Genomic DNA, 15,444 nt, shown 5'->3' with positions numbered 1-15,444 from the left:
GGCTTTTCATGTAACGCGCGCTAAATCTGTTAGTGAAATTAGTACAACTCCTCCTTTGTGTCTTTCCTGCTTGTTTTCATTCCCTAACAACATGAAACAATCTTTGCCATGTTGTTTTGAAGGAATACACATCAGTACTGCTAAAGGTAACTCACATGTGCCCTCTGTGGACACAGGGAAGGAGTTTACCCAATACAGAGCTGGCACCTTTGGGGTGTGTATCTGTCCTCCCTGTATCCACCCTCTTCCTCCTCCCTCCCTCTCTCCCTTTAATCTGTGAAAGGGGCTGGGCCTGAGCCATCCCTGGGGTATTTGGAAGACTGGGTGCCAGTTTAAAGGGATGAGGGACAGAGGCTCTGCAGATGAGAAAGTAACTGGAGATGGACGAGGACAGGCAGCTGCTGTGCTGGGAGGCTGGATTGGAACTCAGAGCCCGGAGGGACCCAGTCCTGCTGCAGAGCAGAGTGCTCCAGGAGCTGCTGGATACTGAAGAGCGTTACCGGCCCTCAGCCTCCTATTTCCAGCAGGTGCAAGAGGAGGTACGGCCACACATGAGAGGCCTCCTGGTACGCTGGATGATGGAGGTGAGTTACACACTTTTCCCACCTTTTCTATCTCATTTCTTTTTCCAGGTGGAGTTAAAAAAAACTTCTGGAGCTGTATTTATTTATACCCCTGTCTGTCCTTCATGCCTACAACAGAGTAAGAAGGATTAAAGACCTGCCTTAAACTGGGATCAGGGTATCGTAACATAGTAAATGACGGCAGATGAAAACCTGAATGGTCCATCCGGTCTGCCCAAATCACACTCATTATCAATTCATAATTAAACCAACAATGTATGTGATATAAAATACTTGATTGTCGTCTCTCTTTGGTGATTCTGGGACATAGACCGTAGAAATCCACCCACCCCCATCCTTAGGTTCTAACTACTGACGTTGGGGGTCAAAGCTAACTCCAGCCTATCAAAATCCGTCTTGTCCATTTGTGGGACACAGACCATAACGGTCTGCCCGGCACTGTCCTCACGTTCCCATTACTGGAGTTGCTGTCGGAAAATGGTATAAAGGAGACCTGCTTCAGGCTGGTTTAAGAATGTAAAGGACACCTGTCAATCAGGCTGGGATCACAGAGTAAAGGGGACCTATTTTTCTCTGAGGCAGGGATGTCTGTGTTATGGAGACCTGTTTCTCTGTTTGAGATTAGAGTGTAAAGGACAGTCTCCCTCTGAGGTTGAGATCAGGGTATAAAGGAGACCTATCTCCCTCTGAGGTTGAGATCAGGGTATAAAGGAGACCTGTCTCTCCCTGAGGCTGGGATCAGAGTGTAAAGGAGACCTGTAGCTCCCTGAGGCTGGCATCAGAGTGTAAAGGAAACCTGTTGCTCCGAGGCTGGGATCAGACCTGTAGCTCCCTGAGGCTGGAATCAGAGTGTAAAGGAGACCTGTCTCTCCCTGAGGCTGGGACAGGTCTCCCTGAGGCTGGGATCAGAGTGTAAAGGAGACCTGTAGCTCCCTGAGGCTGGCATCAGAGTGTAAAGGAGACCTGTCGCTCCCTGAGGCTGGGATCAGACCTGTAGCTCCCTGAGGCTGGCATCAGAGTGTAAAGGAGACCTGTCGCTCCCTGAGGCTGGGATCAGAGTGTAAAGGAGACCTGTCTCTCCCTGAGGCTGGCATCAGAGTGTAAAGGAGACCTGGAGCTCCCTGAGGCTGGGATCAGAGTGTAAAGGAGACCTGGAGCTCCCTGAGGCTGGGATCAGAGCGTAAATGAGATGTCTTTCTCTGACAGGTCTGTGAAGAGCATGGATGTGAGCCTGAGGTCTTCCCACTGGCTGTGAGTTGCTTGGATCGCTTCCTGTCTCTCCGCTCCATGGAGAAGAAGCGACTGCAGGTTCTGGGGTCTGCGTGCCTCCTGCTCGCCTCCAAGCTGAAAGAGACCACCCCGCTGAGCACAGAGACCCTTTGCCTCTCCTCGGACTTCTTGTTCAGTGCGCCCGAGCTCTGGGTAAGGACCAGACTGCAACCCTGACTCTCTCTTGCATCTCCTAAACTTGAAGGACCCGGATAGGACAGCTCTCTCTCTCTCTCTCTCTCTCTCTGCACTCTCTGGAGTGCCAATGTGTGCATGTATTGCCAAAGGAATGGTTAAATTAAGAGGGAAAAGATATAGAGTTATTAATCACAGCGAACTAAACTGACAGAGTCCAGAAAGGACAGTAAGAGAGACAGTTCCAGAGTTCTGGTGCCAGCCCAGATTGTCTCATTTCTGGCCAGGTGGCAGACACCACAGATTCTGTGCCTCTAGCTGCTCTGTCCCCCAGGATGATGTCAGTTTTTCTGCTTGATCTTTGCAAGGCAGTCTTTGATTTCTCTTTGGGAAATGTGTCTCTTCTCTCTGGATTTTGCTTCTTTCTCTGCTCTTGCGCTGCAGACAGACTCTGACATCTCAGGGTTTCAGGCTCAGTTTGTGTATGCAGGTTTCTATTTCTAAGTACTTTGTGGTCCCTTATTTTGTGTTTCCTGAGGCTCTATGTTCGGTGTGTAATCAAGGTGGGGGATCTGTCAGTCTGGCTGGTTCTGTTCTCCCCCTAGGAGGAGACGAACTACCTGTTCCTCTGATCCCATTCCTACCCACCTTCTTAACACCATCTCTCCTACTCTCACCCCTTTTATCTGTCATATCCTCAATCTCTCTCTTTCCACTGTGACCTTTCCTGATGCCTTCAAACATGCTGTGGTCACACCGCTCCTGAAGAAGCCTTCACTTGACCCTATCTGTCCTTCCAACTATCGACCCATCTCCCTCCTCTCCTCCCCTTCCTTTCCAAGTTACTTGAACGCGCCGTTCACCGCCACTGTCTTGACTTTCTCTCATCTCAAGCTGTTCTTGACCCATTCCAATCTGGCTTTCGCCCTCTTCATTCAAGTGAAACTGCACTTACAAAAGTTTCCAACGACCTGTTCCTGGCCAAATCCAAAGGTCTCTCTTCTATCCTCATCCTTCTCGATCTGTCCACCGCTTTAGACACTGTTGATCACAGCCTACTCCTTGATACGCTGTCTTCATTTGGATTCCAGGGCTCTGTTCTTTCCTGGTTCTCTTCCTACCTCTCTCTTCGCACCTTTAGTGTACACTCTGGTGGATCCTCTTCCACTTCTATCCCTCTTCCAATCGGTGTACCTCAGGGTTCTGTTCTTGGTCCTCACCTATTCTCCATCTACACTTCTTCCCTTGGCTCTCTGATATCATCCCATGGCTTTCAATACCATCTCTATGCTGATGACTCCAAAATCTACCTCTCCACACCCCACCCCCCGAAATCTCAACCAGCATCCAGACCAAAGTTTCAGCCTGCCTATCTGATATCGCTGCCTGGATGTCTTGTCATCTGAAACTTAACATGGCCAAAACCGAGCTTCTCATCTTTCCCCCTAAACCTACCTCTCCTCTCCCCCCTTTCTCTATTTCTGTGGATGGCACTCTCATTCTCCCTGTCTCATCTGCTCGTAACCTTGGGTCATCTTTGACTTCTCTCTCTCTCCTTCTCTGCTCACATTCAGCAGATTGCCAAAACCTGTCATTTCTTTCTCTATAACATCAGCAAAATCCGTCCCTTCATCTCTGAGCACTCTACCAGAACCCTTATCCACACTCTTATCACCTCTCGTCTTGATTACTGTAACCTGCTTCTCACCGGCCTCCCTCTTTCTTAGCCATCTCTCTCCTCTTCAATCAGTCCAAAACTCTGCTGCCCGACTCATTTTCCACCAAAGTCGCTATGCTCACATTAGCCCTCTCCTTAAGTCACTTCACTAGCTCCCTATCCGTTTCCGCATTCAATTCAAACTTCTCTTACTGACCTATAAGTGCATTCACTCTGCCGCTCCCCAATACCTCTCCACTCTTGTCTCTCCCTACGCCCCCCCCCTCGGGTACTCCGTTCTGTTGATAAATCTCTCTTTTCTGAACCCTTCTCCTCTACTGGTTTTCCTCTTATCTCTCCCACCGCACCTTCAGAGTACACTCTCATGGCTCTTCCTCCACCCCCATCCCGCTCTCTGTTGGAGTTCCTCAAGGATCTGTACTTGGACCCCTTCTTTTTTCAATCTACACCTCTTCCCTGGGCTCACTGATCTCATCTCATGGTTTCCAGTACCATCTTTATGCTGATGACACCCAGCTTTACCTCTCCACACCTGACATCACTGCGGAAACCCAGGCCAAAGTATCGGCCTGCTTGTCCGACATTGCTGCCTGGATGTCCAACCGCCACCTGAAGCTGAACATGGCCAAGACCGAGCTTATTGTCTTCCCACCCAAACCATCTTCTCCTCTCCCTCCACTCTCTATCTCAGTTGACAACACCCTCATCGTCCCCGTCTCATCTGCCCGCAACCTTGGAGTCATCTTCAACTCCTCCCTCTCCTTCTCTGCGCATATCCAGCAGATAGCCAAGACCTGTCGCTTCTTCCTTTACAACATTAGCAAAATTCACCCTTTCCTCTCTGAGCACACCACCTGAACTCTCATCCACTCTCTCATCACCTCACGCCTCGACTACTGCAACCTACTCCTCACTGGCCTCCCACTTTGCCACCTATCCCCCCATCAGTCCGTTCAGAACTCTGCTGCACGTCTTATCTTCCGCCTGGACCGATATACTCACATCTCCCCTCTCCTCAAATCACTTCACTGGCTTCCGATCAGGTACCGCATACAGTTCAAGCTTCTCCTCCTAACCTACAAATGCACTCGATCTGCAGCCCCTCCCTACCTCTCTATCCTCATCTCCCCTTACGTTCCTACCCATAACCTCCGCTCTCAAGACAAATTCCTCCTTTCAGTACCCTTCTCCACCACCGTCAACTCCAGGCTCCGCCCTTTCTGCCTCGCCTCACCCCATGCATGGAATAATCTCCGAGCCCATACGCCAAGCCCCTTCCCTGCCCATCTTCAAATCCCTGCTAAAAGCCCATCTCTTCAATGTCGCCTTTGGCACCTAACCACTACTCAAGAAATCTAGACTACCCCAACTTGTCATATCGTCCTTTAGGTTGTAAGCTCTCTTGAGCAGGGACTGCCCCTTTTTTGTTAAATTGTACAGCGCTGTGTAACCCTAGTAGCGCTATAGAAATGTCAAGTAGTAGTAGTAGTAGTACTGCTAATTCCAGACTCCGTTCCTTTTATCTTGCTTCACCTCACGCTCGAATAGACTTCCCGAGCCACGTCTAGCCCCCTCTTTGACTGTTTTCAAGTCCAAACTTAAAGCCCACCTCTTTACCACTGCTTTTGACTCCTAACCACTGCTCACTTGCCCTGTCCTTTTTATCCTCACCTCTTTATTCCCTTACCCTTAATTGTTCTGTCTGCCTTTATCTAAATTGTAAGCTCTTTGAGCAAGGACTGTTTTTTTTGTGTATGGTGTACAGCGCTGCGTATGCCTTGTAGCGCTATAGAAATGATAAGTAGTAGTAGTAGTAGTAGTATTGGGGTTCCAGGGCTTGGTGTAACATTTGCAGTGCTGCCTTTCCTGGGCAGGGTTCCTGCTATATCAGGTCCTGGCAATTAGTGCTGTTATTGAGTGGCAGGTTTGCTCCATAGGTGCTGTGTCCTCTCTGACAGCTTCTTACACTGCCCTCTCTCTCACCTCTGGCTGTCTCTAGAGCTGCTCTCAGTCTCCCCTGCTACTCTCTCTGGCAGTCTCTGCAGCTGCTCTCCTCCTGTCACTGTCCTTCAGCAGTTCTCTCTGGCAGTCTCTGGAGCCGCTCTATTCCGGTCACTGTACCTCTGCAATTCTTTCTGGTAGTCTCTGCAGCTGCTCTCTGTCACTGCCCTTCTGCAGTTCTCTCTGGCAGTCTCTGGGCTGCTCGCTCCCTCTCACTGTCTCTCCGGCAGTCTCTAGAGCCGCTCTCTTCCTGTCATTGTACCTCTGCAGTTCTCTGGAGCCATTCGCTCCCTGTCACTTTGTGGAATCACTCTCACATCTTCCTTGTCTCTTGCAGTCTCTGGAGCTTTTGGTGCTGAACACCCTGAGCTGGGATATTGGGGCTGTCACCCCACTCGTCTTTGTCCAGCACTTCCTGGAGCTGCTGTACATCCCCCAGGAGAGGAGACCTGTGGTCTGCAAACACACGGAAACCTTCATTGTCCTGAGCGCACACGGTGAGCGTGTGCATGAAAGAAATGCTGGGGTTGTAAGTCATGGTATCTGAGAACTGCTGGAATTATGCAGGAATCAAATAGGATCCTTAAGGGAAGGGAAAACTGAATGAAAGCCCTGGGATGAGTCTTGGATGGCAGGTGGGAGAGGGTGGAGGAAACCATGCAGTGGGCCACACCGCTATCTTGCTGTGACCCTCCTTACGCCTCTTCTCCCTCTTTTTTCAGACTGCAGCTTCCTGGTGTTCCCCCCCTCTGTAATTGCTGCTGCCAGCATTTGCGCTGCCATGACGGGGCTGCGCCTGGGGGTCCCTTCTGCTAGCGCTGATATGACAATCACAGCTCTCCTGGCCCACACCATCCAATGTGATGTGGTATGAAACTGTACCCCATTCTCAGATACCTGTTCCCCATTCCAGGACACCTTAACCCCCGTGGCCCCATTCTTAGATACCTTAACCTCCATGGCATCATTCCTGCATACCTCAACCCTCCATATCCCCTTTCCTAGATATCTTAAACCCTTCATATACACCTTAACCCTCTCGTCCTCTAGATATTTGTGTACGTCCTGTGCCCCTCACCCGTACCTCCCTTAACCCCCTGCCTGTCACCTCCTGTAGGATGCTGTGACAGACTGTCAGGAACGGCTGGAGCGAGCCCTGGTCACCTGCCTTCGGGAGGGGCAGCGGTACCAGGCGCGAGTGGACAAGGCTCAGGACAGGCAGCAGCGGGCAGGAACACCCACAGATGTCCTCCATGTCCACCTGTGACCACCAGGCCGTCTGCCACAGGACACACTGCAATTTCTGGCATTTCTGTCACTCACCTGGGACCCAGTGCTGTTATTTACGAGAGGATATTCTGCCCTGAGAACAGCTCTTCGACTCCACTGGGATGCAGCAGCAGCATCTTCTAGGAGAATTATAACATGAACACATCCAGTTTTCACATGTACAACTGGAACCTGTGGCCACCTCAGGGCTGGAGGGCTTAGCAACCCTAGCTCAGTAAGCACAGGCCCAGGGGGATGCAATGACTTCCCCCCAGAACCACACACACAGAGTCAGTGACAGAGCCGGGGATTAGAGCTGAGGCACAGGGAGATAAAGTGACTCACCCTCGGGTCACACAGAGATTCAGTGGCAGAGCCGGGGATTAGAGGTGAGGCACAGGGAGATAAAGTGACTCACCCTCAGGTCACACAGAGATCAGTGGCAGAGCCAGAGATTAGAGCTGAGGAACAGGGAGATAAAGTGACTCACCCTTGGCTCACACAGAGATTCAGGGCCAGATGCACTAAACTTAATGAGCCAGCAACCTGGTTTTTAAACCAGTTCTAGCCAGTCTAGCAAGCAAGTAGTAAAACAAGACATGCACAAAAGGGTTCTCTGAGCCATTTTCCTGTCACAGTAGCAGCTAAGGAAAACGGAATGCAAATGAGCTAATTAGTATTATAATGCGCATGCAAGGCAGATGCACAGCCGTTTTCCGACCCCATGCACCATGGAAAACCTAACGGGAGGTCTGCACCTCTCGTTGGGGCTGCAGTGGGCGGGACCCATGCAGAGGAGGACGCCCATCGCAAAAACCGGAAGAAAAAAAAAACATCCAAGTGCTCGTCAGGGACGTCCTTTCAACTGCCTAACAGTTGGACGTCCTTCACTCAAAAAAAAAGGACATCCCTGACGAGCACTTGAACGTTTTTTTTCTTCAGATTTTGTGATGGGCGTCCTTCTCTTGGATGTGTTTTTCTTACTACTAAGGTGCCCGAAATGACCACCGCCGGAATCGGGGATCAGGACGTGCTAGGACGTCCAAATCAAAACTATTTGGATGTCCCTTTCGATTATGCCACTCCAGGTCTCTCTCAACCAATCACAGCATGTTTAGCTGTCACTGGTGTCAGCTAAATGAGCTGTGATTGGCTAAGAGAAACCTGGAGGGGTATAATCGAAAGGGATGTCCAAATAGTTTTGATTTGGGCATCCTCGCACGTCCCGATCCACGATTCTCTTTCTAGGGCCCCGCTCTCTCCTGCACAATGCCCAGCAATTTATTGGTTGTAGACGGCTATTATACACTCAGCTTGTCTCCAATGACCTATTAATTGCTAAATCCAGAGGTCAATATTCCATCCTCATTCTTCTTGATCTTTCCGCTGCTTTTGACACTGTCGATCACAGCATACTTCTCGATACCCTGTCCTCACTTGGATTCCAGGGCTCTGTCCTTTCCTGGTTCTCTTCCTACCTCTCCCTCCGCACCTTTAGTGTTCACTCTGGTGGATCCTCTTCTACTTCTATCCCTCTGCCTGTCGGCGTACCTCAGGGTTCTGTTCTTGGTCCCCTCCTCTTTTCTATCTACACTTCTTCCCTTGGTACATTAATCTCATCCCATGGCTTTTCCTACCATCTCTATGCTGATGACTCCCAAATCTACCTTTCTACCCCTGATATCTCACCTTGCATCCAAACCAAAGTTTCAGCGTGCTTGTCTGACATTGCTGTCTGGATGTCTCAACGCCACCTGAAATTAAATATGACCAAAACCGAGCTTCTCATTCCCCCCCCCCCCCCAAACCCACCTCCCCGCTCCCCCCATTTTCTCTTTCTGTTGATGGCTCTCTCATTCTGTCTCCTCAGCTCGAAACCTTGGGGTTATCTTTGACTCTTCTCTCTCCTTCTCTGCTCATATCCAGCAGATCGCCAAGACCTGTAGTTTCTTTCTTTACAACATCCGTAAAATCTGTCCCTTTCTTTCTGAGCACTCTACCAAAACCCTCATCCACACCCTTGTCACCTCTCGTTTAGACTACTGCAATCTGCTTCTTGCTGGCCTCCCACTTAGTCACCTCTCCCCTCTCCAGTCGGTTCAAAACTCTGCTGCCCGTCTCATCTTCCGCCAGGGTCGCTTTACTCATACTACCCCTCTCCTCAAGACCCTTCACTGGCTCCCTATCCGTTTTTGCATCCTGTTCAAACTTCTTCTACTAACCTATAAATGTATTCACTCTGCTGCTCCCCAGTATCTCTCCACACTCGTCCTTCCCTACACCCCTTCCCATGCACTCCGCTCCATGGATAAATCCTTATCTGTTCTCTTCTCCACTACTGCCAACTCCAGACTTCGCGCCTTCTGTCTCGCTGCACCCTACGCCTGGAATAAACTTCCTGAGCCCCTACGTCTTGCCCCATCCTTGACCATCTTTAAATCTAGATTGAAAGCCCACCTCTTTAACATTGCTTTTGACTCGTAACCACTTGCCTCCACCTACCCTCCTCTCCTCTTTCCTCTGCACATTAATTGATTAGTTTGCTTTATTTTTTTGTCTACTAGATTGTAAGCTCTTTGAGCAGGGACTGTCTTTCTTCTATGTTTGTGCAGCGCTGTGTATGCTTTGTAGCGCTATAGAAATGCTAAATAGTAGTAGTAGCAGTAGTAGTCTTTGGCATGCGCAGAGCAGCCAGCATAACGTTTGGCTGCTCTGCGCATGCTCAGCTGGCCGACTGGCTTCCCCTCCTTAGGAAGAAAATCACATGCAAATGAGCTAACAGTGAGCAGCTCATTTGCATACGATTTCCTTCATGTATGCCCGTTTTTTACCGAATCGCTAAGGGATCGGTAAGGGAAAGGCTCTTTCCGTGGAGTTAATGCATCTGGCTCTCAATGGCAGAGCCAGGGTTTAGAGCTGAGGCACAGGGAGATAAAGTTACTTACACAGGGTCACACAGAGTCAGTGACAGAGCTGGGGATTAGAGCTGAAGCACAGGGAGATAAAGTGACTTCCCCAGGGTCACACACAAAGTCAGTGACAGAGCCGGGGATTAGAGCTGAGACACAGGAAGATAAAGTGACTCCTCCAGGGTCATATACAGAGTTTGTGTGACAGAGCCAGAGACTGGAGCTCAACGTAGTCTGTAGTCTGTGGTAGTGTCATCCTTACATGATGATTTTTGTTTTTTTGTCTTAAGTTATTTGTATAATATTAATAATTTATTATTTATTGTGTTATCATGTTGGTTATATTTGAAATTTATTATTGTAAGATTCCCTATTTCCCTGCTCCTGAAGGTTGTGGAGCGGATTAAACCCTCCCTGTGTCCATGACCTATAATTGCTGGGGGGGGGGGGGGGGGGGGTTAAAAACGCCCCAGGCAGCACAAGTGCATGGTGGACAGGTTGGAAGAAAGAATGGGCAGGGGGCTGAGCCCATCCCTGTAGGAATCACCTGCTGGCCTTGTCCCCAGCCCCTCTTGATAAGGAACCTATGGAATTCTGAGAAAATTATATTAAAATTCTGCGCACAATAGACCCGATATTCAAAATAAAAGAGCTGATAAATTCAGGTGGCTAAGTCAGACTCTGAAAATGTGTGCCCTATTTTCAGCTGAAAATTCATCTTGATGTAGAAGCTTAAAAGTTGTCTGTCAATATTCAGCTGGTGGCCACTTTTTTAAAAAAGAAATGCTGACCTGATAAGGGCAGAATAGGTTAGGCAGTTAGCTTAGCGGGGTTTAAAAAGGTTTGGATGGCTTCATAAAGGAAAAGTCCACAGACCATTATTAAAATGGACTTGAGGAAAATCCACTGCTTATTTCTGGGATAAGCAGCATAAAATGTATTGAACCTTTTTGCGATCCTGCTAGGTATTTGTGACCTGGATTGGCCACTGCTGGAAACAGGATGCTGGGCTTGATGGACCTTTGGTCTGTCCCAATATGGCAATACTTATGTAATAAGGGCCCAGATCCTCAATGCCAGGCCATATCTGGAGCCACCTGATCTTATGCAGGTCTCGAATGATATCGGCCAGGACTCACGTAAGGGAAGCAGGTGTCCTCACTCCCTCTAAATCCCACCCTTCTCCCAAAAACAATTAGAGCTGCCAATCAGCCCCCCCCCCCCCCCCCCCGACGTACTTTGGATATCCTTGGTGATGAGGGGGTTCTACAGGCAGTACAGATGACCACTCACTCCAGCTCTGGCCTCAGAACGGTGTCTGCCTGCCTCTCCACATATTCATCCGTGTAACTGAGTATCGGCGCTAACCACCACTGCAGTCCACGGCTGGAGCCAGTACTTAACCAGTTAGCTGTGATATTTAATCTGCTAACCAGCCACGTGGACAACGTTAGGAGAACAGAAAGGCTGTCTTAACTTCATCTGCTGAGTTAACCGGGCACTGCTCTGAACATCAGCCGGGTGACTGTACATGCCTAGATATTCAATTACCGCCGGGCACGCCCCCAGCACTAGAAAATACAAAAATATTGGCGCGCAGTGTGAGTCAGAAGTCTACCACAGGACCAAACTGCCCCATGGCAAGCCCATGGTAGGCTTGCCACGCTTTTGTAAAAGGACCCTTTATGAGCTTAGTGCTAAAAATCAGAGCTAAGCTCCTCCCTGCCCTAAATCTGCCCCTCTTACCATCCACTTGTCATGCTCCTAAATTTAAGAGTTTAGTGAAATTTTCAATAAAAGGTTCTGCATTCAGCCCTAGCCAGTTTTCAAAGAGGTCAATTTATGAGCATAACTAGGGCACAAAATTAGGAGCAGCTTTTTCTTGAATACTGGGGCCAGTATTTTCTTGGGGAGGGGCCCAGCAAGCCAGCCCATCCCCATCTGAGTCAGTGACGGATGTATTTTAGGGCACTATTATGCCTTTAACCTATTTCTGTAATTTTGAATTGCTTCTCTGGTATAAAATGCACTTTATTTGTTAGGTCTGGGCGAAGGGGGGGGGGAGTGCACGGAGCCAATGTTTTATACTGAAATAATAATGTTCGCAATAAAATAAAACGTAATATATAAAAGAATCAATCTGTCTGTTTAACTGTGTGATATGAGCAGAGCTTCTGAGAAAAAGATTTTTAAAAAGTGAAATAAAATTCCAGAAAGAATGGCACAATGGAAAGAGAACAGGGGCTGAAAATGACAGAGAGACAGCGGCACCACAGAGGGACTCATAATGCAGAGAGGGCAGGGGCAGAAAATACCAAACAGCAGCACCACAGAGGGATTCATAATGCAGAGGTTGAAAATACCAGACCGACAGCTGTAGCAAAACACAGAGGGGTAAATATTCATCTGGCAGTGGTAAGCGTTTTGCTGGCTGCTGGCGGTGTTATTCATGGATATAAAATGCCAGGCTGTGTCCGGGCTTTGGCACTGCATATCCAGTTTTTGCTGTGCCGGCTAACATATAGCCAAATATGCCAATATTCAGAACGTAACCAGCCATGGGCTGACGCATAAACATATGACTGTGTTTTATTTGTCCCATTTATGTGGTTTCCCTGGTCGGTTAAATGTTGGCTCCGCCCCCGAAATAGCTGGTTTTCATTTAGGCGCTAATTTTCCACAGCAACAACCAGTTAAGTGCGGTTGAAAGTTAGCGGATATCTCTGAACAAGCGATTTAACTGGTCAGCAACTGTTTCTGGCCAGTTAAATCATTTTGAATATTGACCAGAGACAGCACAGGAGAGCAAAAATACCACAGATACAGCTGCACCATAGAGGGCATCATAACACACAGAGTGTAAACGCTTAACATACTGAACTAGAAACATAGCTGCAGGATGGAGAGAGGGAGGGAACTGAAAATCCCCCTAGAGAGTGCAGGGACTGAAAATACCAAAGACTGTAGCACGAAGCAGGAAGCACAGAAGACTGAAAATATCAACCTGTAAGTACATCGCAGAGAGCACAGGAGAATGAAAATATCAGCTTGTAGTACATTGCAGAGAGCGCAGGAGAAAAAAACGCCAAAACCTTGAGCACAATGCAGGCAGCGCAGGAGACTGAAAATATCAGCCTGTAGTACATTCCAAGAGATCAAAGGAAATTGAAAATTCTAAAGACTGAAGTACAAGGCAGAGCACGCAGGAGACTGAAAATACCAAAGACTATAGAATAATGAAGGCAGCTCAGGTAACTGAAAATACCACAATGAGACTGCACTCTCTTGCTCTCTCCTTCCAGTCCAGAATTTCACTGTTTCGGACTCCAGCCAGATGACGGACGCAGAAATGACACACCCCAGCACCAATGAGGCCTGCTTTGTGATTTTCAATCGTCTTTTTTCCAGAAACAATTTTCATGACATCATACACACAGCGTCTGACAAGTGCCATGACATCACAGCAGGAAGGAGAAAAATATATCTATACACAGGGAACCGCCCCACCCCGCCAGCTGCAGAGGTTTGGGGAGTGGGGTACCCTCTTTCTTTTTGTTTTTTTTGTACATGAGGGAGAGATGTTTAGTATTTTCATCAGAGAGGAACTGGCTCCTCCTCCCCCAGATTTTCATAATGTCATGCAAAAAAATTAAAAAGTTAACATTCAAAAATCATTTACACAGTTCCAACACGATATAACATTATACATATAAATACAATTTATACTATACAATTGGCAACCTGTGCCCCTCTCCCCCCTCCCGCCCTCTCCCCTCTCTCAGGCTTATGCAGAGCTTCCCTGCAGCTGTTTTTGCCCCAGATCAGGGGGTGAGGTCAGCTGTATGATTCAGGTCTGCCACAGCTGGATGGAAGGGGACAGCTGTATTCAAGCCCCCAGGGCTCCCATTCAGGGAGGGGTTGGACACGGAGAGGGGGAAAGCTTGGAGATATGGGGAAGTATCAGTGCCCAGACAGTATCACCATTGGCGCCAGCCAGGAACAGCCATACTAAGGGTCTCACATTTGCAGGAGGATAATACAGTAAGAAGAGCAGAAGCGCCGAATTGAACTGCTAAGAATGACACTGGCCATGAAAAAATCAGATGGAGATGTTAACCCACATCTGAGGATTCAAGTCAAAGGATTTACCCATAGTAAATGTGCCAGGGAGACATAAAGGAAACGGGGCCTGGGTCCTTCCCAAAGTCACTGTACCAACACGAGGTACAAGGAACAAGGCTTGGGACCTATCTAAATTCACACAGGTGACATAGCCTGGGGCCTGCCCAAAGTCACTTTATTAGGCCTGAAGCCTTTCCCCAAAGTTAATGTACCAACGTGGCGCTGGAGTCTTCCCAAAATCACAATACCAATGTGACATACAGGGAACCGGGCCTGAGTCCTACCCATAATCAATGTACTAGTGTGATATACAGGGAACCGGGCCTGGGGCCTTCCCAAAGTCACTTTATCAATGTGATGTACAGGGGCCTAGGGTCTAACCATAATCAATGTACCAATGTGACATACAGGGGACAGGGGCTAGGGGCCTTCCAAAAGTCACTGCACCAATGGGCCTGGGGTTTCTCCCAGTTACGTAACGGGTACAAAGTCTGTGGCCTACCCACAACTCATTCCACCCCCCTCCCCCCTTAGGGCTGCCACCTCACCCCCAGGCAATTCAGTTCTGGTGTTGCCCAATCCCTTTTTTTAGGCAGATCAGAACAAATCCATGCACCTAAGGAGAGCAATTCCAGTGCCGAATCAGACCTATGATCCTTAGCAGCTTCAAGTACAAATTACCCCACGCTCCAGACCAAGACCAGCACAGTCCGGGCTAGAACACCTCTCCCTCAGCCGCAGGGGTTAATTACCTCCCCAAAACAGCACAGAAGGGGGGGTCCAGCCTTATAATGGGAGACAGAAAGGATGTTAAAAACAGAGTAAACCGACATCCATCTCCTAGCTTCAAGAGCACCTTTAACCCCCCCCAAGGAGTTTCCACGCTACCCACCCCATAAATACAAATGTAATATATTAACCAGGGACCCCCTCACATTACTACCAGTATCCCACATGGGGCTAGAATGGGTACAGAAGAGGACAGAGACTGGGGGGTCTTCTCACTGCTCCCTCTCTTTCCAGAGTGATAGTATGCAGGTGCCCCCTCCAGCAAGCATAATGTCAGTCCTCGCATGGCGTGAAAAGTGCTTCCAGTGGTCTTATTACCACAATATTGTCACCTGTAAGAGGGGGAGGAAAGCAGTTATAATTCTACTGGCTGGCCCCCCTCTCCCTTTGAGCCCACATCCCCCCCTTCCCTTCCTCTCTGTGAAACTCCCTAATCTCACTCCAAGCTCTGCTTTAATTTCTTCCCTTCCACCTGCCCTCCCCTTCCCTCACTGGAATACACCCCAAGCCCTCTCATGCTCCCCTCTCTCGCTGGAATACACCCCGAGCCCTCATGCTCCCCTCCCTCGCTGGAATATACCCCGAGCCCTCTCATGCTCCCCTCTCTGGCTGGAATAGACCCCAAGCCCTCTCATTCTTCCCTCCCTCAGTGGAATAGACCCCGAACCCTCTCATTCTCCCCTCCCTC

At 48.9% G+C, this 15,444-nt stretch overlaps 2 protein-coding genes across 2 annotated transcripts in view; one reads left to right on the top strand and one right to left on the bottom strand.

The window, feature by feature from the left end:
• Positions 1 to 351: 351 nt before the first annotated feature.
• Positions 352 to 7,478, top strand: LOC115465024 (G1/S-specific cyclin-D1-like). The gene is made up of 5 exons (XM_030195422.1): positions 352 to 584; positions 1,791 to 2,006; positions 6,005 to 6,164; positions 6,390 to 6,535; positions 6,785 to 7,478. The coding sequence occupies exons 1-5, from the start codon at positions 381 to 383 to the stop codon at positions 6,932 to 6,934; spliced, it is 876 nt and encodes a 291-aa protein (XP_030051282.1). The 5' UTR covers positions 352 to 380; the 3' UTR covers positions 6,935 to 7,478.
• A 3,434-nt stretch (positions 7,479 to 10,912) lies between these two features.
• PPFIA3 (PTPRF interacting protein alpha 3) overlaps positions 10,913 to 15,444 on the bottom strand; it is a 65,104-nt gene continuing 60,572 nt past the window's right edge. The window contains 1 exon segment of the mRNA XM_030197952.1: positions 10,913 to 15,088. The gene's annotated coding sequence lies outside the window, so the exon portion shown is untranslated.

This window comes from Microcaecilia unicolor, chromosome 3 (assembly GCF_901765095.1).
Source record: "Microcaecilia unicolor chromosome 3, aMicUni1.1, whole genome shotgun sequence".
NCBI lineage: Eukaryota > Metazoa > Chordata > Amphibia > Gymnophiona > Siphonopidae > Microcaecilia > Microcaecilia unicolor.
This window is presented reverse-complemented; position numbering and strand designations above follow the sequence as displayed.